Source organism: Octopus bimaculoides, chromosome 2, assembly GCF_046866305.1.
Source record: "Octopus bimaculoides isolate indiv1 chromosome 2, ASM4686630v1, whole genome shotgun sequence".
NCBI classification, from domain to species: Eukaryota; Metazoa; Mollusca; class Cephalopoda; order Octopoda; family Octopodidae; genus Octopus; species Octopus bimaculoides.
The window spans coordinates 33,936,789-33,959,288 of NC_142929.1; the positions used below are offsets into that span (position 1 = coordinate 33,936,789).

A 22,500-nucleotide genomic window follows, 5' to 3' on the forward strand; every position below is an offset into this window, starting at 1 on the left:
ACCATTGTACAGAGTGTACTGGGTGTTTTTTTAAGTGTCACTGGCACAGGCAATGATCACAATTCGCTTAGTTTGACATATCTCCTCAAGCACAGCAAATTGCAAAAAAAGTCTCAGTCACTTGTCATTGCCTCCATGAGGCTCAACAACTAAACATCATATTTCACCACATCGTCCATAATGCAGGGTCATGCATCCAAAATGATGGAATCCTGAGCGTAATCGCAACCTGGAATGCCATGTCAACCATGGATGTGTTCACCACTGGGTTGTGTTCTGATAAAGCCATTGTGTAACGATTAATCGTAGCAATTTTCCAGCTGTGACTCAGTGATGTGAAGGCTGTCATTCTTTGTCAAGGTCACCAAATGTAGTGGGAAAGATGTAGCAAAAGATGTTTAGGTAGCAGATGAGATAGGACAGTGGATGACATCAAAGTAAAACAATAGGAAAGCATCGGATTGTAGTTTGAATGATTTATTTAAACGGCACTTGCATTTACTTGTTGTACACACCAAAGATTTCACTACATGACATTACCAACTTACTTTGAGCTGGCAAAGAAGAAATTAACTGGGTAAATACTGTGTCGATACGATGGGGTAGAACCAGACATATTTTGTGTCTGTGCATGCATTGGTCGGTCATTCAGTGGTGTCTGTTTATGTACTGTGACTGCGACTGCGACTGCTACTGTGTTGGGTCCTTCATGCTGAATATGTGGTTTTCTGTTGGCCGCTTAACTGGCTGTCTCACCTGTCGCTATCTCACTGCCGTCCTTTGACGGATTGCTGTATTTATAATGGTCATGACAGCTAGAAGGACAGACATACCACAGGAGAAATTCCTACCTATGTAGTCACCTCCTGTCCACTTGAACCTTAAATGACACATCTGAGGTCGTAGGTTGAAGGGAAAAACCATCCATCACTTTTTGACAGGACAAAAAGGAAGTGTTAGTTTTTACACTGGAAATAATTACACACACACACACACAAACATTCATACTCACACACACTATACATCTCTCAGTTTCCCTCTACCAAGTACACTTACTAGGCTTTGATTAGCTTGGCATCTGTAGTAGAAGACACTTGCCCAAGGTGCCACACAGTAAGGCTCAAGCCAAAACCACATACATTGTTGGGAAGCAAACTTCTTAACCACACACCTATGCCTTTGCTTAAAATTAATTTTATATGTAACTCAGAAAATGACAGAAGAGAGAGAATGTAGTAAAAGGAATCAACTTCAATACATTCTACATATTAACTTCATTAACCATTAAGACAAGTAAGTCAAAATCACATTTAGTGGGATTTCAATTTAAACCCTAAAGAAAAAGAAAAAATAATACTACATAAGATGCACCCCTACTTTACAAGTATATGTTGTAGAAAAAAATAAATAAGTTCTATTATACATTCCACACTCAGCTTCTCATCTATAATAGAGTCACATTAGATGCAAAACAATTTTTTGTTACATTTAAGAATTAAAAGAAGCACGTCTTATATACACTGCCAACATGTATGGCAGTGTACAGCATTTATTTACATTGTTGGGTACACTAGCACTCTGCCACTTCACTTCTTCAACCAATTTAAATGTTGACACTGCTATGACAATAGAGATAAAAAGATGTTAACTGTATTTCATGTCATGTAACTATAATTCTTTGCCTAGTAACAAATATTTAAACATGAATATTGAATATTTCTTGCTTTCTTTAAAATGTTTAACAGTGACCAAATATCAATATTTATATCTCAATGTAAACAAACTGAGACTACTATCTGTGTATTCTTTTATTTGTTTCAGTCATTTGACTGCGGCCATGCTGGAGCACCACCTTTAGTCCAAGAAATCGACCCCCAAGACTTATTCTTTGTAAGCCTAATACTTATTCTATTGGTCTCTTTTGCCAAACCGCTAAGTTACTGGGATGTAAACACACCAACATAGGTTGTCAAGCATATATATATATATATATATATATATATATATATATATATATATATATATATATATATATGATGATGAGCTTCTTTCAGTTTCTGTCTACCAAATCCACTCACAAGGCTTTGGTCGGCCCGAGGCTATAGAAGACACTTGCCCAAGGTGCCACGCAGTGAGACTGAACCTGGAACCATGTGGTTAGGAAGCAAGCTTCTTACCACACAGCCACACCTGTGCCTATATGAATTCATGAATATGAAATGCAATACATTGCAACATGTTGATTATATATAAAGAAGTCAAATGTATATAATGTCAATGGGAATGTAGTCATAAATTCCATAAATTCCACTTGCTTATCAACCACATGATTCTGGGCTCAGTCGTCAAAGTGTGGCACGTGGAGCAAGGTGCTATACTATAGCATTTTGTTGACCTAAGCCATGACAGTGAATTTGGTAGGCAGAAACTGAAAGAAACAAGGCAGCGAGCTGGCAGAAACGTTAGTACAGCAGGAGAAATGCTTGCTTAGTGGTATTTCATCTGGCATTACGTTCTGAGTTCAAATTCTGCCAAGGTCGATTTTGCCTTTCATCCTTTCGGGGTCGATAAATTAACTACCAGTTATGCACTGGGTTCGATGTAATCAACTTAGTCCCTTTGTCTGTCCTTGTTTGTCCCCTCTGTGTTTAGCCCCTTGTGGGCAATAAAGAAATAAGAAACTGAAAGAAACTTATTGTGTATATACGTGTGTGTTTCCCACTACTGTCTGACAACCAGTGTTTACATCCATTTACATCTCTATAACTTAGTAGTTCCGCTTTAGAAATCAATAGAATAAGGACCAGGCTTAAAAAAAAAACACAAAAAAAAAGCACACAAAAACACCCGTAAGTACTGAGATAAATTCATTTCACTAAAACCTTTTAAGGCAGAGCCCCAGCATGGCCACACTTCATTGAATGAAAATGATGAAAGATGATAAATCTGTACCAACCACATTATTATAATCTATATCCGTCCCCTATATTAAGACAACAAAGAAAAAGCAATTGCTACTTTCAATTAGAGGTCAAAAACGTGTTTTCTGCAAAGATTACACAGTTCAGCTACAGACAGTAAATTACAAAACTGCTTGCTTAAAACAAACAGTAACATCATGTTTTTAATTAGAATCTAACAAAAGAAATTCCAGACAATTGTACTATTAACTACAACAACCTGATCCATATTTAATTGAGAAATATAAATTATAAGGCTTCTGTATAAGATTTTATTACCAATTACAATATCACATCCCAAATTTTTACTCTCACCAGCATCTACTATGAAATAGCAATCTACTATTTATTGCTTTCTGATAATCTTATGAAATGCCATGGTTACTGACAGTATTCATTAAACTGAGAACAAACAACACACAATAGTTGTACTGCTATTTTTTAAATCAAACAGTAGCTCTGGTATTCTGTAAAATTATGTCCCTTTCCTCCTACTACCTCTAATAGTAAACTAACACAGTACTGCTCTAGTGTGGCCACAACTGACAGGCAAGAATAATACCAATGCAAGAATAAAAGCATGTTATTATGCTTTCAGATTTATAACTGGGTTTTTTTTAATGGACTCTTATACAGTATACATAACATTATAATATATAATGTAAATATTATATAAATTTTGTAAAACATTATATAATGTACAGAAATATTATGTAAACATTATACAATGATTGTAAAATGTTAAATAATGTTCAGAAACATATGCAAACATTAGGAACATTATATAATGTTTGTAATTCCTTTCATCATTTACTTGTTTCAGTCATTAGACTGCAGCCATACTGGGGCATCACATTGAAGAATTTTAGTCAGACTTATCAACCCAGTACTTATTATTTTCTTGTAAAGTTTGATATTTATTTTATCGGTCTCTTTTGACGTACTGCTAAGTTACAGGGACATAAACACACCCACACCAGTTGTTAAGCAGTGATGTGGTACAGACACATACACACACACACACACACATATATATATATACACACACACACACAACAGGCTTCGTTCAGTTTCCGTCTACCAGATCTACTCACAAGGTTTTGGTTATCCCTAGGTTATAATAGAAGACACTTGCCCAAGGTGCCAAGCAGTGGGACTGAACCTGGAACCATGAAGTTGGGAAGCAAACTTCTTACCACACAGCCACACAAACATTATATAAAAACAGTAAATATATTGTAATTTATTAGTGTTAGACTTATCATAGAATATCTCATCAATAAATAGCTCTGTAACAGTGAATTCTTGTACATTTACATTCAACATGAGATAGATTGTTACACATCAACTATCAAACGTGACCTGGATGAAAACCAGGGTTGCAAAAGTGAAATTAATCAAAATGATTAGAAACCATTTTCCAGGACAATAGGTAGATTTGAATTCAGCACTACAAGTTAATAAGATACTTGCTGAATTATGCAATAATTTAATTCAATTCATTTATTCATTCCTTCCTTCCTTCTTTCTTTCACTTGGGTATATGTTGCTCCAGCTGGAGTACCCCTCTCATAACCCTGCCCAGTATCATGTATTTGTATTGCATTTGTTTTAAAGATGTGCTTTACTTTCCATGCTAAGCCTGCAAGTTGATGAGGATCTGTTTTTAGGCAGGACATCCAACATGGAACAGAAATTAAATGATGATGATGATGATGAAATAGTGATACTACACATTACATAGTCATATTTATTTTTACATCTGTTTTACAATGGAAGTGTAGGTTAGATGACTATATTACTGAGGCATTGTTTTACAGTAGGATATGCCTCCAGTCAATAATCTTAACTCTTTTTTTTTTTTTCAAGTAAGAGATTTCTTACTCTGTATATCTTCAAAGCTACAAAGCTAGTGTAAATGATTGTAGCTCAATGACTTTCAGAGATATCATCATTATCATCATTTAACACCTGTTCTCAAGAATAAATTATTTCCATTTTTGTATATTTCAATACATCTCAATGCTCCCATAAAAAATACAAACTTTCTTTGTTTGCACACATCATAATTTGAATATATTCATTTTAATGATATTTTATATATATATATATGTTAATGCAATAGGAACAGTTACCAGCTTTACAAGGTGAGATCTGTAATAAAGATGTAATTTTCTCTAAATGAATTTTAGTTGGTGTGTGTGTCGTTAAACTAATACATCCATTTGTTGTTTACACCACCTGTCTTTGTCTGTTGTTTTTTTCATAAATTCTCCCATATATATATATATATATCATTATCATCATCATCAACATCGTTTACCATCTGTATTCCATCCTGGCATGGGTTCGACAGTTTGACTGAGGTCTGGAAAGCCAGTGGCTGCACCAGACTCCAATCTGATCTGGCAGAGTTTCTACAGCTGGATGCCCTTCCTAACGCCAACCACTCCGAGAGTGTAGTGGGTGCTTCTTACGTGCCACCGACACAGGAGCCAGTCAGGCAGGCCTGGCATCGATCACGTAGGGATAATGTTTTTTCCATGCCACCAGCACAGGAGCCAGTCAGTGGGTACTGGCATCAGCCACATTTGGATATATATATATATATGAAACGGTGGTTGTCTACTCCTTATGCAAAGTCTGACCAATTCTTGTACCTACACCTTAGATTCATCATGGCATATATATATATATATATACAGACATACAAGTGTGTATGCGTGTGTGTGTGTGTGTGTGTGTGTGTGTATATATATATATATATATATATATATATATATATATATATAAAGGTTATGAAGGGTATTGGAGTCAACCAAACCCTAAAGATACAGGTAATACCGAATAAGTGCTGTATACCGACTAGTTTTGCCCCTGTCGTTTGTAGCAACATGAGTGGGGAATATAACATAGGTCATGTATTAGCATGTGTATGTATAAAGAAAGATAAAGATAAAGAGACCAATGGCAAAGTTAGAATTATATTTTATGGATAAAGTCTTACTTTGCCATTGGTCACTTTATCCTTTTCTTTCTTTATACACACACATATATATATATATATATATATATATATATATATATATATATATATATAAAGTGCATATAAACTTTGCAAGCCCTCTCAACCTAGTGGAATTTATATTCTGCTTGAACTTTTGTAAAGAGAAAAAAAATGAGAGAGAGGGGGGGGGAAAGAAAGAAAGAGCTGCCATTGTCGGAAGGAAGGACAGACAGAAAGTGTACAATAGAGATGGAGGAACAGAAAACAAAAGGAAAAAAGATGAGGCACCTCTAGGGCAGTAAACCTAGTCCAGTTCTGAGGGGCAGGGACAACTTAGGTAGCTGACACAAAAGGGAAAACAAAAGAATAATAGTGATCTTGTAGTTGGTGATTTAAGTTATTATCTGTTATTATATATCTGTTTCTTTTATAAGCGTAAATCTGTCCTCAAATATCTTACACACCGTGTACATCTAGTTGTTTTTCTTGCTACTTCTCCGATCAATACTTCTTTGAAGCATCTTAAACATTTGTGGATCCAAAATAAAACAAAAAATAAAAACAGATTTGGGTTCGGGATAATTAAACATTCAATTAAAACAAAAATAAATACAAACATTTCATTATTGATAATTAATGCCATATATTACACATTCTATAATGCATTTCTTCCATCACTTACCAGGAATATTTGCTTGAAATGTTAAATTGTTGATCCTCTGAGCTCTTGTAACACGCCGCTCATTTGAACCAGTATACAAGATGAAGAATTCAGCTTCAGCGGGCAAATTCAAATTGTCTACAGTTACAACCAATTCATCTCCTCCCTGTTCAAAATATAAATTTGATATTTCAGATTTGATTTTCCAAATGTAATTAACTGAAAGGAAAAAGCAATAAAGAAAAGCACCAGTAAGTCTTGCTGAATTAGCATAAAACACACCAAAGTTAATGAAGTTATCTACCAATGGGCTTCAGCTGTTTCTCACATACTGAAATGGAAGTTTCCTGCCAGACTACTCAAAAGCAACATATGTCATTGAAGATCTCTCCAACACATATATTACCAACAGTAAGTTACCTCAAGATTTGCTTGCAGCTTTTGCAAATAAACAGTCTTTTTTTTTTTCATAAATAGCTGAATAGCTACTAATACTCTAAAAAGTATACATTTCCTTTCAATGATATATTTCTTGTATAAAAGGAATGGTGAAACCAGGACATTGACTCATATATTAGACATTTCCCTAGACTAGAGATAAGAAAAAGCTTTTCATCATATAAACAACTTAATACAACCACCATCTGCTATCCAACACTATTAAAATGCATTTACTCTTCTAGACTAGCTAAATTTCTGTTAGTTCCACCTAAACATACATGATTATTAAACTATCCACCTCTACAACAATTCACTCTGCCAGACTTAATACTAAAATGCTTGGCCAAAACATTTTTTAAACAAATCCCTCTGGAACTAACATACTAACTAGATTTCTTTATCTGACTGTTAATCAGTAACCTCCCAAATCAAAGATTAAATGGTTCAATCATCCAGCTATTGCCCTAAGAAACGTGACATGAACAAACATAATCTCTTTTTCTATGCTAAGCCCTAAGTGTCTATAATAATCAAATCAATGATAACAAGCTTAGAAGTAGTTGTGGTGGTGGTGGTGGCGATTTTTGTTTTAATTTTGTATAGAACTTGTAAGCACTTTTAGATTGATTAGTAAATTAAAGACAATTTAAGTTACTAATTAGGGGGGAAAAAATGGGGCTGCATTCATCTAACATCTCTTCCAGGATGATCTGAAATTGCATGTGAGAAGCAGATATCAATTGACCAGCTGAAGGAATAGACATTAAATTTGCATATCCATAGAGAATAACTACCTCTGCATCTTAGAAAAAGATTGCTTCCCAATCATATGGTTCTGAGTTCAGTTCCACTGCATGGCACCTTGGGCAAGTGTTTTCTGCTGTACTAGAGCTTTGTGAGTGCATTTGGCAGACAGAAACTGAAAGAAGCTCATTGTATATTATATATGCTGATGACACTTAAAAAACATCCAGTCCACACTGTAAAATAGTTGGCATTTGGAAGGGCATCTAACTGTAAAAACCCTGTCAAAACTGATCTTGCCTGTGCTTGTGCCACAAAAAAGCACTCAGTCCACTCTGCTGGGTGGTGGGTGTTAGGAAGGGCATCCAGCCATAAAAACCCTGCCAAAACAGACACAGAAGTCTAGTGCAGGCTCCTGTCTGGCCAGCTCCTGTCAAACTATCCAACTCGTGCCAGCATGGAAGGTGCACATTAAATGATGATGATGTGTGTGAGTTTCTTTGTCTATGTGTTTGTCTCCCACCACCACTTGACAACCAGCATTGGTGTGTTTACATTCCATAACTTAGCAGTTCAGTAAAAAGAGATCAATAGAATAATACCAGGCTTTAAAAAAAAATAATAAGTACTGGAGTTTATTCCTTCATCTAAAAACTTTACAAGGTGGTACCCTTGTTTCAGACTAATGGCTAAAACAAGTAAAAGAATAAGGGCAAATAAGCGACATGTTCAAAAGAAGTGTATTAGTACTAACAAAAAGCAATATCACAGAAAATACAGATCATTCCTGTTTTACCCCTCATCATCAAATAGAAATAAAATTTTAATTGATCTATATAATTATGAAACACAGTGACAAGAAAGTTAAACAATGAAGCAATACTGAAGATCTTAAAAGTAATTAGACTGAATTTTCAACAGATAAAACCTAAAGCTAAGCTAATGAATAAAAATGGATACAAAAGATGGCAACCCTAATGACTAGTATAGACAACAATTTATGCCAGATTAATAAGGAGGCCACAGCAAGGTTACTCAACATGCTAGAAATAGTAGCCAGATCTCACTCAAATCACACCATGTGATTATAGGAAAGGGATCTCATGTTAGATAATGATGTAGCTCTATGTAATGTATGTAAATGAAGTCGGATGGTTACACCTTGGAGTGCTTTTGATTACAGGTCTGTTCAATGAAAGCTGGATTCGAGTTAAACATCAACAATATGAATGTATGCCAGGACGTGGATAACCTAGATATAAATAAGATGCTAGGTGTCATTTCAATGGAAAAATAATCACCTTTAATCACCATTAAGCTCACTGAGAGGAAGATCTAAAAACGCTAGAACATTAATAATGTCACCAATGACCTGGAGTAATATATCATAAATCAACAAAGGAACCTTTATATGGTTGCTTGACATGCAAGAAATAGTAGGCAAATGTCCCTCAAATCACATCTCACTGTCTTGAAAGGACTAATATTGTGGTTCTTGATATGCAATGCCTGTGAGGAGATGGGTTTGTCACGGATGAAATGTCTTTCATCCCAGATTTGTTCATTCAGGACCGACCTGGGGCTAAACATGCACAACATCATATTCTATATGTATAGTCCTGCTATACATTTCTGAAAATAATGATGTAACAAAGCTGTTATCTACATGTAATAACTTATTTTAACATCTTAGACCTAATTAGCTGTGAAAACAAAAGCAGCAGTACACACATAAATTATTTTTATAAATTAGTCAAAGAAAGTGATGTAGCACTCGTAAAATTTGTAGGTTACAGGCATTCAGCTATGAATAAATAGCTCCATCATCTTCCACATGCATGCATGTATGCACACACACACACACACACACACACACACACACACACACACACACACACACACACACAATCTACATCTTTTACTTATTTCAGTCTGCTTCTGTTCAACTAAACCCTTATGAGATATTGTCTTGTGTATGCTTGCCAACACAAAACAATACACTTGCCATGTTTAATACCAGTATTAGGGAAACTCAACTACTGCATAGCAGAAGTCTGCTCCGCAAATATTAAAACCTGAAAGATACTGATATCATCTGCAAGTTTCCATGAAAACAGGAGCACTGATAAGCTCTCTCATAGACGAAAAGAGAAGGAAAGAAGCTTAAAATCAATGTAGGCAGCTTTGCATGTAGTATGGTATTGTTCAGCTAAAGTCTGCAAAACAATGGTAGCAAAAATATATTAACTAAGTGCTCAAAAGTAAAAGAAACAACATCTATAAACAAGTAGTGAATGCCTCAAAAAGTACTGATATCCAAATACCTTCCAGAATTGCTGGACTAGAGTAACCCAACAAAAGCTTTGAAGGAAAGCACTTCTCATTTGGCAAATAATGGTAATGCATGAATGTTTCCCTAAAGCTTAGAGATTTGGAAATGGCTTGGTTATTGCAAGAGCTGCCAGTCAAAAACTCTGCTTACGAGATTCCAGGAGCCATCAGGAGACAATGCACACTGTTTTGGAGCCTACCTCTCAACTACTGTACAGTTGCACTCCATCCAACCCCCACCTTCCACTTTACTGATGTGAGATCCTGCCTACTAGATCAACTGACTTATTCTATCTTAAGTCCATTTCTGGATTCTCACCATCAATCAAATTGTGGAGTCATGCAAGTCCAACTTGCCAAACAGGTACCTACCTCACATCACCTCTCCAACCAGACTTCATCGTACCTTTTTTAGTCATATCAAATGGCTGGCTCACTCAACTGTTGATTGAATTTCCTTCAATTATCATTGATACTGATTGACAGTAGCCACAGTCTCAGCCTGGTTTCAATAAGAAACTAGACTTCTACAAGAAAGTGTACTGCATTCCAGCCAGCCAACATTAACATGAAGTGTAACCTATCTTGGATTCACAACCCCTATGTTATGTCACATTTTTAAAAATTATACTCATGAAATTCAAGAGAAGGAGATAGTTACTAAATACCCAATGTACATAAAGATCTATGAAAGCTTTAAACCCCCAAGATGCAGCCAAAAGTGTTGATTTTGTTAGGATTCTGTGGGAGATATTACATGTGATCAGGAGCTTCCCAAAAATGTCATCAATGTACAACCTCTCATTAAATTATGTTGTTAAAACAATATACAATGTTATGGATAGGAAAAACCAAACTGGGATAAATATAGAGAATAATCCTGTTATTGAAAACATACATATCAAAGCAAGAAATATTGGTAGAACACTCATCAAAACTTCTGCCAAGTGCAAATGCATCAAACCTGATATAGTTGTTTGCAACAGAATAGAAAAACTTTGCTGTCCTGCAAATGTGAGCATTTTTTCACAAAGAAAGAGAATATTTACAGACAACTGCTTTGAAACCTAGAGCTTCCCTACCCAGATTATAAATTCACATTTGTATCATTGCAGCGGTTTGTACTTGACACACTCCTCTATCACTCAATTTTACCATTGTTCACCTCTATTAGTATTCAGGTATATCAAGGCACAATTAAAACTAGCTATAACATTTTTACAGGACATAGAAATGGAATTTAATCACATGCGGAAAGATTGCTGACCACAGAAAATGGACATCAGTGACTTATCTATCTCCCCCTGTCTCAAATGACAAATGTTATTTTGGAATTGACAATATTACATACAGTGAGTAGAGATATAATGACAAAGGAATTAACAGAAGCACAAATGCAGTTACAATATCTGTTACGTGTATGAGAATAGTTGACCAGATCTTTGTGAACTTTTCAATGAAAGCAACTGAGACAGCATGTACTTTTCCCAAGTGCAGTGACTTCAACTATGAGTGAGAAAAGGGTCAAATGTCTCTCTGTAATAACCATACTATCAGTATTGTCAATTTCATGCTACCATGAAATCAGTGTAAATTCAACCAAAAATATGGGATATTGCTGGCATGTACCATGTAAAACAGAGATGGGGAGAGTTTCCACAAAATCCTCAAATTAAATGGGGGGGAAATGTTATGCAACATGACTGGGGAAGAGCACATGCAAAAACAGAACCAGCATTCTGTCTATAGATTATACTTTTTGTTGTCTGCAGAATTGAACTATGTAGCTACAGCAAATGCTGTTCAACCATTCAGTGACACCTAGCACATATCTGTTGTATTACAGGGCCAGTGTGTTTGTGTCTGTGTGGACATGCATGCACACACACGTGTGAACATTATGTAATTTGAGATGAGAGATTCAGTTAAATTTGTCATGTGAAATATATCAATACAGAAGAATAACAGTTAAATAACCAAATGGCATTATGCAAACTAGATTTTTGCATGACCTTATTATGTTGTATTTATTTTTATATTTTATTTGCAATAACAATCAAATATTAAAATGGTCTGAAATAAACAATTATTACACCAAATTTTTCAATGTATATCAGAACAATTGATACAACTCTATAATATTTCATGCATAGTGATTTTGTAAAATAGACTAAAGAAACATCAATTCAGATAATTCACTACCAGTTTACAGTCATTAGGGCCTCATAAACGAAGTGACAAAAGAATAGAATGAGTAACTATGATTTATGTGTCAGCTCTATCCAACCCATGTTTACATAGAAAACAGATGTTAAAGCAATGATGATATACATCTAATCATTGGATTCATCATGTGTTTACCAGCTACATAGACATTTTTTTTTTTTGTAACTTCAATTTCAGAGCTTCATTTATTTAAAATGTCAACATCTTTTACTAACCATTAGAGATATAAATTCTTCTTCCTAAAGCACTGTTAAACTTGGATAATATATAGCTATGTTATAGGTTATGCAAGTTCAAACACAGATCAGTATAATTCATAAGAACATCACATATACTCATGAACTATTTCTAAATGCACATGGAGATATCAACACTTTGAACCAACATTTTAACATGCGTGCAGAGAGAAACACATCAACTCCTATGTAAAATAACTCTTTCAAATTCCATTTTCACAAGGGTGAATTGAAAAGTTCATAGGATGAGTATGAAGGGGTAATGCAAGAAATGCAAAATATTGCATGCATTTCAACTCTTATTAATAACTGCATTTTTTTCTTTCCAGATAAACTGACACCTGATTGCTCAAAGAATACTTCAAAAGTAACTAGTATTGACTTCTCTTGAAAATGGACAAAATTTAGCATCTTCAAAAAGGTCACATCCTCAATGGAGAGTACTATGCCAACTTGTTGAGCCAGTTACTAAAGACTATCAAAACCAAACACCCAGGAAAATTGACAAAAGGCGTCTTGTTTCATCAGGACAATGCTCCAGCATACAAGACCTTGCTTTCAATGGCTGCTGTGCATGACTGTGGTTTTGAACTGGTTGATCCCCCTCCATATTCTCCTGATTTGGTCCTATCTGACTATCATCTATTCCTCAACATGAAAAAAAAAAAAAAGACTTGGCTGGGAACCAGTATTGCAGTAATGATTGCCTCATATTTGATCAACAAGATAAAAACTTTTTCACTAATGGGATACAAGCACTGCAATAGTGATGGAAGCAGTGTGTGAATCGCAAAGGGTATTATGTTGAAAAATAAGTCATTTGGTCATATTCCATGAGAGTATCTTATCAGCTTATGAATTCTTCAGCCGACGCTCATATAATGTTTTTCACAAACAACATCACAAAACAATTAATTTTACACTATATATGTATATCTATATAGGTGTGGCTGAGTGATAAGAAACTTACTTCCCAACCACATGGTTCCAAGTTCAGTCCAACCTCATGGCAGGGACAAGTGTCTTCTACTTCTATAATCAAAAGCTTGTGAGAAGATTTGGTACATCACTATGCACATTTCTACAAATCATATAATTTTGACATCAGAGTCAGTATTCTTGGGATTAGTACAGTATAGTCCGTATTATCCATGGGCATCCAATTGATCATCATCACTGATTCATTTCATCAGGTGATAGTGCATTATTGAATGAATCACAGAGGAATGCCAGTGTAATGTTAAAAACACTCAGTACATTTTGTAAAGTGATCGGCATTAGGAAGGGCATCCAGCCACAGAAACCATGCCAAAACAAATGAAATGGAGCCTGGGAAGCTCTCCAGTTCTAGTCAAACTGGCCAACCTATGCCAGCAGGGAGAACAGACATTAGAGGAGACGACAACGGTGACAATGACAACAGAGATGATGACAACTAATAACCTGCTGTTAGAATTCAATAAACATATGCTTTAGAGTAAGGCAAGTACAAAGTGTAATATGAAATTAAAAGAATGACAAGGGAACAGGAATTATATGAACAACTGCATTAGTTTACAACTGTTTTGCTAAAAGATCAGGTGCACTCAAAGCTGAGTGCTTGTGTATCACTTTATAGCTTCCAAAATGTTAGAAGCATCGAGAAAGCTCAGAGCTCACTGCATCTTATAGCAGAAACAGCTGTAAGCTAATGAAGTTGATTATGTAATTCCTGTTCCATTGTCATTTATTTAACCCTTAGGAGATGACAGGGCTGGTCTATTGGTCAAAAAGTCAAGTGACAAAGAAGATTGTATTAGTTCATTCAATTTCCTACAAGAATATATATAGTATTATTATTTTTTTATTTTTATTTTTTTTTTTGAAAAACAAGTGCATGCCCTCTGTAGGGCTTGTGAAATGGGCTGCACCTTCTTGGCACTGAAACTCCAAACGAAGCTCTATCTCAAAAGGGCTAATATAAATCAATAAATGAAGGCAACAAGCTGGCAGAACCATGAGCATACCAGGCAAAAATGCCTAGTGCCATTTTCTCCTTTACGTTCTGAGTTCAAATTCCACCAAGGTCAACTTTGCCTGTCATCTTTTTAGGGTCAACAAAATAAGCACCAGCTGAGCTTTGAGATCAATGTAATCAATTTATTCCTCTCCCAAAATTACTGGTCTTGTGCCAAAACTTTCAACCAACATACATTAGTAAGTATTTACTGTGTAACATACAACATGCCTCATTTTTTAAATAAGGCCTCAATTGCTCTAATATCAAGCACTTTTAACTCTTTCAATACCAACCTGGCTGAAACCTCTGGCTCTGTAGTACAAATGTCTTGTTTTCATAATTTTCAAATTAAAATCTTCCACCAAACCTTAGTCACAATTTATGTTCGTACACTAGCTTAATGATAACTTATTTTACTAAATTCTTTGTTATATTTAGAATTAATTGAAAGAAACACAAAGCATCTCAAAATAAATACAGTAACAAAAGGGTTAAAGTAATAGCAACGGCCAATTTTCTACATTACTTTCCATGTGTTTTCCTTGGCAATAATTATAATTCCATGTCTCATAATGGCCTTTCAACTAAAAGCACATTCTTATACATAAATCATTGTAGTCATTTAAAGAGGGCTTAAAATTGTGTCACACAACACAGTATTTCTCACATGTTTAATCATGAGATACAAACATTCTAAACAGCAACTGAGAAAACATTGAGAATTGCTCTCCCTGATTATTACAACATTTGCTGTTCATTATTCTTCAAAGTTCATCTGAACTCTCAAATATATATATATATATACTTTTTAAGTCAGCATAATTATGCTAAAAAGATAAATTTTGAAAACACATACTTTGAGGAGACCTAAATATACCACTGTCCACTGTTTTGAATCACAAAAATTAATGTATAGCTGCATATGTGAGTGCATCTATAAGTAGATATTTGGATGAATATGAGCATCTGTGTGTATTTATATCTTATGCATGTGTGTGTATGTATTTGGGGGTACACATGGACATGTATAAGTCTTATATTGAGAGAGCTTCATAAAGGCCATACATTTCACAAGTATGTAATATTTAATGTAATATTTAATGAAATGCAATGTAATATTTAATGAAACAGTTGACCTTACAATGGAAAAGAAGTGGCCAGTTTTGAGTATACTATATCTCTTATATTGTGGAATACACTTTACAGAAAAGACAAAACTGAAGAAAAAAGAATTGTCTTATTCCATACAACAGATACTAAACAGTTCTGCCAACCAAAATTCCCAGACTTGAACTTTCTGGTGCTTTTTTTTCCACCTACACTCTCTTTTCACCCTTGTTTTGTTGCAATACAATAACCTTGTTTCAATTAATTTGGAAAACAATGAAGAATCTAGTAAAATAACTTTGTCATTATTAAACTGGTGTTAGAAACATAAATTAACACAAAATTTTGGTGAAAGATTTTTAATTAGACAGAAAGTTTGTAATATAGACATCACATTAGACAGAAAGTTTGTAATATAGAACTAGGAGTAGTCTCAGGTGAGTTGGTACTAAAAAGGTTACTAACAAAACTTACAATTCAAACTATCAATTTGACCAATGACTAACAACAGCAACTTCTGTAAGTCAAATAATTTCAGAAGTCTAAGTAGGCTTAAAAAGGTTGTAAGCTTGCCTCACAGTAAGCTGCCAAACCAAAACAGGGTTTCTATGTGAACACTCAACCTCTTAAAAATAGCATTCAGATCTCCTTTAAAACATGGTCAGTTGACTTTAAAGAGGAAGGCGTAAGCATCCAGGATAGAATAGTCCTAAATATACCATACTTTCAGGGTGCAGTCATGGCTGTGTGGCAAGAAGTTTGCTTCCCAATTACACAGTTCTGGGTTCAGCCTCACTGTGTGGCACCTTGGGCATGTATCCTCTACTAAAGCTCCAGTCTGACCAAAGCCATGTGAGAAGATTTGATAGACGGACACTGAAAGAAGCTGAAGATTTTCTTAGAAAAAAGACACTAAAAATTCAATAATACATTTCAGAAAGAACAGAGTACTCAATGGTCATGCATTCTTTGATGACTCTCTTACAAAAATTCACGTTTCTTAGTTTGTCTTAGGAAATATTTTCTTCTAAGTAGTGTAAAGGCACAGTTTTAGCTAAATAAAAGTACAACTTCTGGACAGCCATTTGGTGTTACTACTTTATGGCATTTAGCAAGGTAAAATATGGAGAAAATACAACTAGAACAATTGTCTCTATTTGTACATTTGGCAATAAATCAGCAAAAAAAGCAAATTTATGATAACGGGCATCATTAGAAAATTCGGAGAAGTCAGTCTAACTAGCAAACTTCATAAATTCACTTGTAACAATTTTACTTCTTATAATAATCATGTAATTTTTGTGTTGTTAAATACTTCACAATAAAAGAGTGTGTGTGTATGTATACCATTACTAAAAGCAATCTCCTCTATATAGATTTCCCCATAACGTGTGTTTAACCCTTTCATTACCAATCCGGCTGAAACCAGCTCTGGTTCTGAGTACAAATGTCCTGTTTTCAAAAGTTTTGAATTAAAATCTTCCACCAAACCTTAGTCACAATTTATGTTCCTAACACTAGCTGAATGATAACTAAGTTATTTTACTAAATTCTTTGTTATATTTAAAGTAATTGAAAGAAACACAGAGCATCTCAAAATAAATACAGTAACGAAAGGGTTAAAATAATCAAGGTGATTACACTCAATGCAAAAAGTACATTCCAAAAGGTTTGTGCCATTATTTTTTTATCTTTATTTTTTTTTTTAAAGAGCTAATAATTTTTAAGAAAATCTTTCAAATATTATGACTGTATCAAGTTTTTTTTTTTAACTTTTAAATATATGTAAATATACAGAAGTATATATGCATTATAAACTTGATTTTCACTTACATAAACAGGAGATTCTTGGGGCGAAAACACCATACAACAACCCTCTGAAATAAAATGAGAAATAAATAAAGAATGTATCATTGTTCAAAAACACATGTATATGACAAAAAAAAAAAGAAGAAAAAATCACAATTTTCCACCAATACAAATAGAAAGCATACACAGAAAAAAAAAGCAATAATGAAGCAACAAAGCTTTTTATAAGATAGACACACCCAAAAACAATAAAAACATAATGATGATTCAAATTTGAATGAAAGTTATGTACACTGACATCATATGTGTATACAATCAACTAAACTATGTATTATTTATGTGGGAGGGTCTGTGAGAATTGTAAAAAGAAGATAAAAACTTGCAAGGTTTAAAAAAATTGAATGTTTTTTTTTTTACCTAAATGTTCTAAACTTGTCAAACATCATGGCGAAGACAGAGAATTATACATGGATGCAAAGGGGATGGATGTCAATAACAATTGAAGTGGGGGAATAATTGGTATTTATCAATTTGAGGACCACTGGACTCAATGAAATAATATTCCTAACAGTAAATCTTTAATTAAGGCTGCAAGCTGGTAGAATTGTTATCATGTTGGGCAAAATGCTTAACAATTGTCCATCTTTACGTTCTGAGTTGAAAATATCCATCGAGGTTGACTTTGCCTTTCATCCTTTTGGGGTTGATAAAGTAAGTACCAGTTAAGCACAGGGGTCGATGTAATCGACTTAAACCCAACTCGCAAAATTGCTGGCCTTTTGCCAAAATTGGACATCAATATTAAATTGCTAGTTAAGGTGGTGAACTTGGCAGAAGAATTAGCATGCCAGGCAAAATGCTTAGCGGAACTTCATCCATCTTTATGTTCTGAGTTCAAATTCTGCTGAGATTGACTTTGCTTTCATCCTTTTAAGGTCAATAAAATAAGAACTATTTGAACACTGGTGTCAACACAAATGACTTAACCCCTCCCCCAAAATTACTGGCCTAGTGCCAAAATTTGAAGCCAATATTAAATCACTAATTAATATTTTGTTTTATCATTAGTGATATTAGCAATGACACTTATTTGGAAAGCTTCCGTTTGGATGTTTTCTGAGAAGAAAATTCCTACCTGAGACACTGATTTAAGAGAATGTTTATAACAGTAGTAACAAATTGACTTACTAATGAGAAATTACAAGCTGGCAGAGTTATGGTAGAAGAGGAAAGTTGGGAGGGGGGGGGGGGGGGGGGGTTAATGAAATAAAAGTATTTCTGCTCCAGGAATTGATGTTGCGCCAAAAATATACTACACTGATGATTCCAAAGATTATTTACAGGTTGTGAGTATGCATGCATGCAGTGTCATCATCATCATCATCATCATTGACCATCAGCTTTCCATGCTGGCATGGGTTGGACAATTTGACAGGATCCAACAAGTCACAGGGCTGTGTAGTGCTCCAGGGTCTGCTTTGGCACACTTTCAATGGATACTTTTCCTAATACCAACCACTTTACAAGGTGTACTGGATGCTTTTTATCATGCCACTAGCCTTGGTGAAGGTTGCTAAGTAACTTGCAAGACAGAAGAAAAGAAAAAGGAAATGCCTCCTCGGCTAAGTGGAGAGGGGGGAGGTATTTGATGATTTGGTACTAGATTCTAATTTTAAGTATTCAAATTTGAATTAACCTCATGGGCATTATTAAATTTAAAACAAAGAAGACAAGCCTTTAAATTGTTAAACTGCAATAATAAAAATACTGAATGAAAATAGCATGCACAGACCAGCCATCCAAATCAATGACAAAAGAACAATAAAAGACACAAAAAGCCAATTAGCAACATTTTGTTCAGTTCTAGGAAGTTTTTTGTTCAGTTCTAAGAAGTTTTTTTTTTTTTTCTTTTGCTTTTATCGATAAATACATAACCTGCTTAATAACTATGCTTAATCTGAAATGAAAAAGAGTTGGAAAACAAAAAGTAATTAAAAAAAAAAGGGGGAAAAAAAAGAACAATGCATGAGCAATGATAAAAAGATATTTTTATTGCAAGCTAAACAAACAAGCTGTTTATCACATTTTGTTAATATCAACATTAATTGGAAAAAACAACAGTGTGATTGATTGATAGATGGATGGATGGATGGATGGAGACAGATAGACAGACATAAATTGATATAAACAGATATAAATACATGCATACATAATCACTTCAGTTTCAACACATGGTCCTAGTCCAAATCACTTGCTAGGCTAGGCAAATACAACTGATGCCCAAACACACACAAACAAGCATGCACTTGCATACACACACATACAAACAAACAAACAAACAAACAAACAATACATTCACATTAGGGGCCTGATTTTGCTTGTTATAGTCACAACAGTTTACCTGCTGTATCCTCTGGCCATCTTCAAGGGCCTGTTGTATTCAGTAATATGAAGCAATGTAATAGTGTATATAAGCATTGATTTAGTGCAAGGTGCAATAGTTAAGCTAGTGGACATGAATTCAGACCTTAGTTCAGTGTGTATATATATATATATATATATATATATATATATATATATATAATTGATAAAGGAAACAGAAAATGGATTTAGTACGAATCTTTATTCTTCCATTTCCTTTATAAATTATAAACTCGACAAATACTGCAGATTTCTTGACAGTAATCCACTGAAAATTGTATCATTACTGTGGATGACATCAGGTAGCCCAAATGGTGAATGTGCTTTAACCAACATAGTAATAGACATACACCCTATGTCCAAGTAGTGTGTGTGTGTGTGTGTGTGTGTGTGTGTTTGTGTATAAATAACAAAACAGGAAATGTTTTTGCTATCATTCATTCACTATTACATGCTTCATTTGCTAAAAGGAATTAAAAAGTCTTACAAGTTAGCTAAACACGTAAAGAATTTCCTATTTACCCTAACTACCTACACAATATACATACATACATACATATATATATATATATATATATATATATATATATATATATATATATATATATATATATAAAGGAATACAAAAAATGGGACAAGAACACAAAACATCCAGACAGATGATACAAAAAAAGGGACAAGAAAAAACAAGGGCAGGTCATTCGGAGTTTTCTTTCCTCAGTTGAGTTCCAGATTATCTTTGCAATTTCGGCCGGTTATACTCGAGATTGCTCCAATCTGACCAGCTCCAAGGGAAAACTAAGCTAAGAGCACTAGATTCCTTGGAAGAATGCAGCAAATGTATCCGAAAACAAGGACGGGGGGGGGGATAAAAAACAGAGTAATGGCACACAAATACAAATAACATGACATTAACAACAGGTGTCTTTCGACTAAGGACGAATTAGGTTAAGCTGGCGTGTGTGGAAGTGAAGCCTTGCAGCAGGGACATAAGAGATGACAGGCATGGGAGGAATATAGATGTTGCATGAATGGCAGACGAACCAAGAAAGAACGGTCAGAAAGAGGAGGGAGGTAAAGGCAGAGGGATAAAAGAATTAGAGAGGAACGAGAAAAAAAGAAAAGGGACAGAGAGTGTATATATATATATATATGCAACAATATGTAAACAAAATTTTGTTTTTTGTATCCTTTTGCTTTTGGAAGCATCAAATGTGTATCATATCATACAGACAAGAAAGTAATATTTCAAATAATAATATAGCTGTAAAAACAACAGAAAGATTGGAGTATTTTACACTTGTAAGACGGCTACATCATCATCATCATCGTTTAACGTCCGCTTTCCATGCTAGCATGGGTTGGACAATTTGACTGAGGACTGGTGAAACCGGATGGCAACACCAGGCTCCAATCTGATTTGGCAGAGTTTCTACAGCTGGATGCCCTTCCTAACGCCAACCACTCAGAGAGTGTAAGGGTTAGGGTTAGGGTTACTTACTTGTCTGCATGAGATATATACATATACACACACACACACACACACAAACATATTTAGTGTTAGCTGTTTGTTAAAAGAGTACTCAACATCATTGCAGAGATTAAGATATTTTGGTCAAGTCCTATCTTGCCTGAAGATCCTATGTACCTACAGGTGAGATTCAGTGTAGCAAGAGACTGGTTTATTCAAAATAATGAGCACATGCATGTGTGTGTGTATATAAAACCCACACACATTGGTTCAAGCAGAATGTGAGAACAAGCAGGGGAGTAATAATTAGGAAAATATTCCTAGGATGGACAATGGAATGTGAATTATCTATTGCAATAAGCTTTAGTAAAGGGTGCAGTTTCAAATTCCAAAAATGTTACCAAATGCATCAGGCAAACTGAAGAATGCCAGAGAATAGAACAACTGAAACTCCGTGACTGTAATAACCAAGATGATGATACTAAGTCTAAATATATCAGAGAAGTAATGATAATTCCTCGTCTCAGAAATTCAGACAATATCTACATGTATGCACATGTACACTGTTAGTGTGTGTATGTGCATATAAACACTGTATATTGTCTACACATTCTTACAATGCACACACACAAAAACACACAAATATATGTCAAATATGGGACATAGATGTTGAATGATGATGTTGAAGATAACGGTGATGATGATGACGATGATGATCATGACGTCAATGATGATGATGACAATGATGTACACATACAAAAAAATATATACACACACACATACCTACAGATACATTCATCTATTCAAACATATACTTACATATGTACACATACTAACATTATTATTGTTTTAACATGCACTTTTCCATGAGTAGGACAGAGTTTATTGTGGCAGATTTTTTAAAGTCAGATGCTCTTCCTGTCTCCAACACCCAACTGTTTCCCAAGGAAGGTAATATTTTCCCTTGGCCAGAAATGTTTACACAGAATATTGGCAATGACAATGCTTTCACGACAGCATCACTCACAACTATTGCATGATACACAATCTCGCATACACTTATACTGACACATATGCATACACACAC

The 22,500-nt window shown here is 34.6% G+C and overlaps 1 protein-coding gene across 50 annotated transcripts in view; it reads right to left on the bottom strand.

The window, feature by feature from the left end:
* LOC106868006 (uncharacterized) overlaps positions 1-22,500 on the bottom strand; it is a 553,573-nt gene that overhangs the window by 340,000 nt on the left and 191,073 nt on the right. For all 50 annotated transcript variants that reach the window (XM_089342694.1, XM_089342659.1, XM_052976095.2 and 47 more), the window contains 2 exons: positions 17,546-17,589; positions 6,650-6,794 (listed from right to left, as the gene is read on the bottom strand). In XM_089342694.1, coding sequence (XP_089198820.1) covers positions 6,650-6,794; positions 17,546-17,589 — 189 coding nt within the window. The remainder of the gene's footprint in view (positions 1-6,649; positions 6,795-17,545; positions 17,590-22,500) is intronic.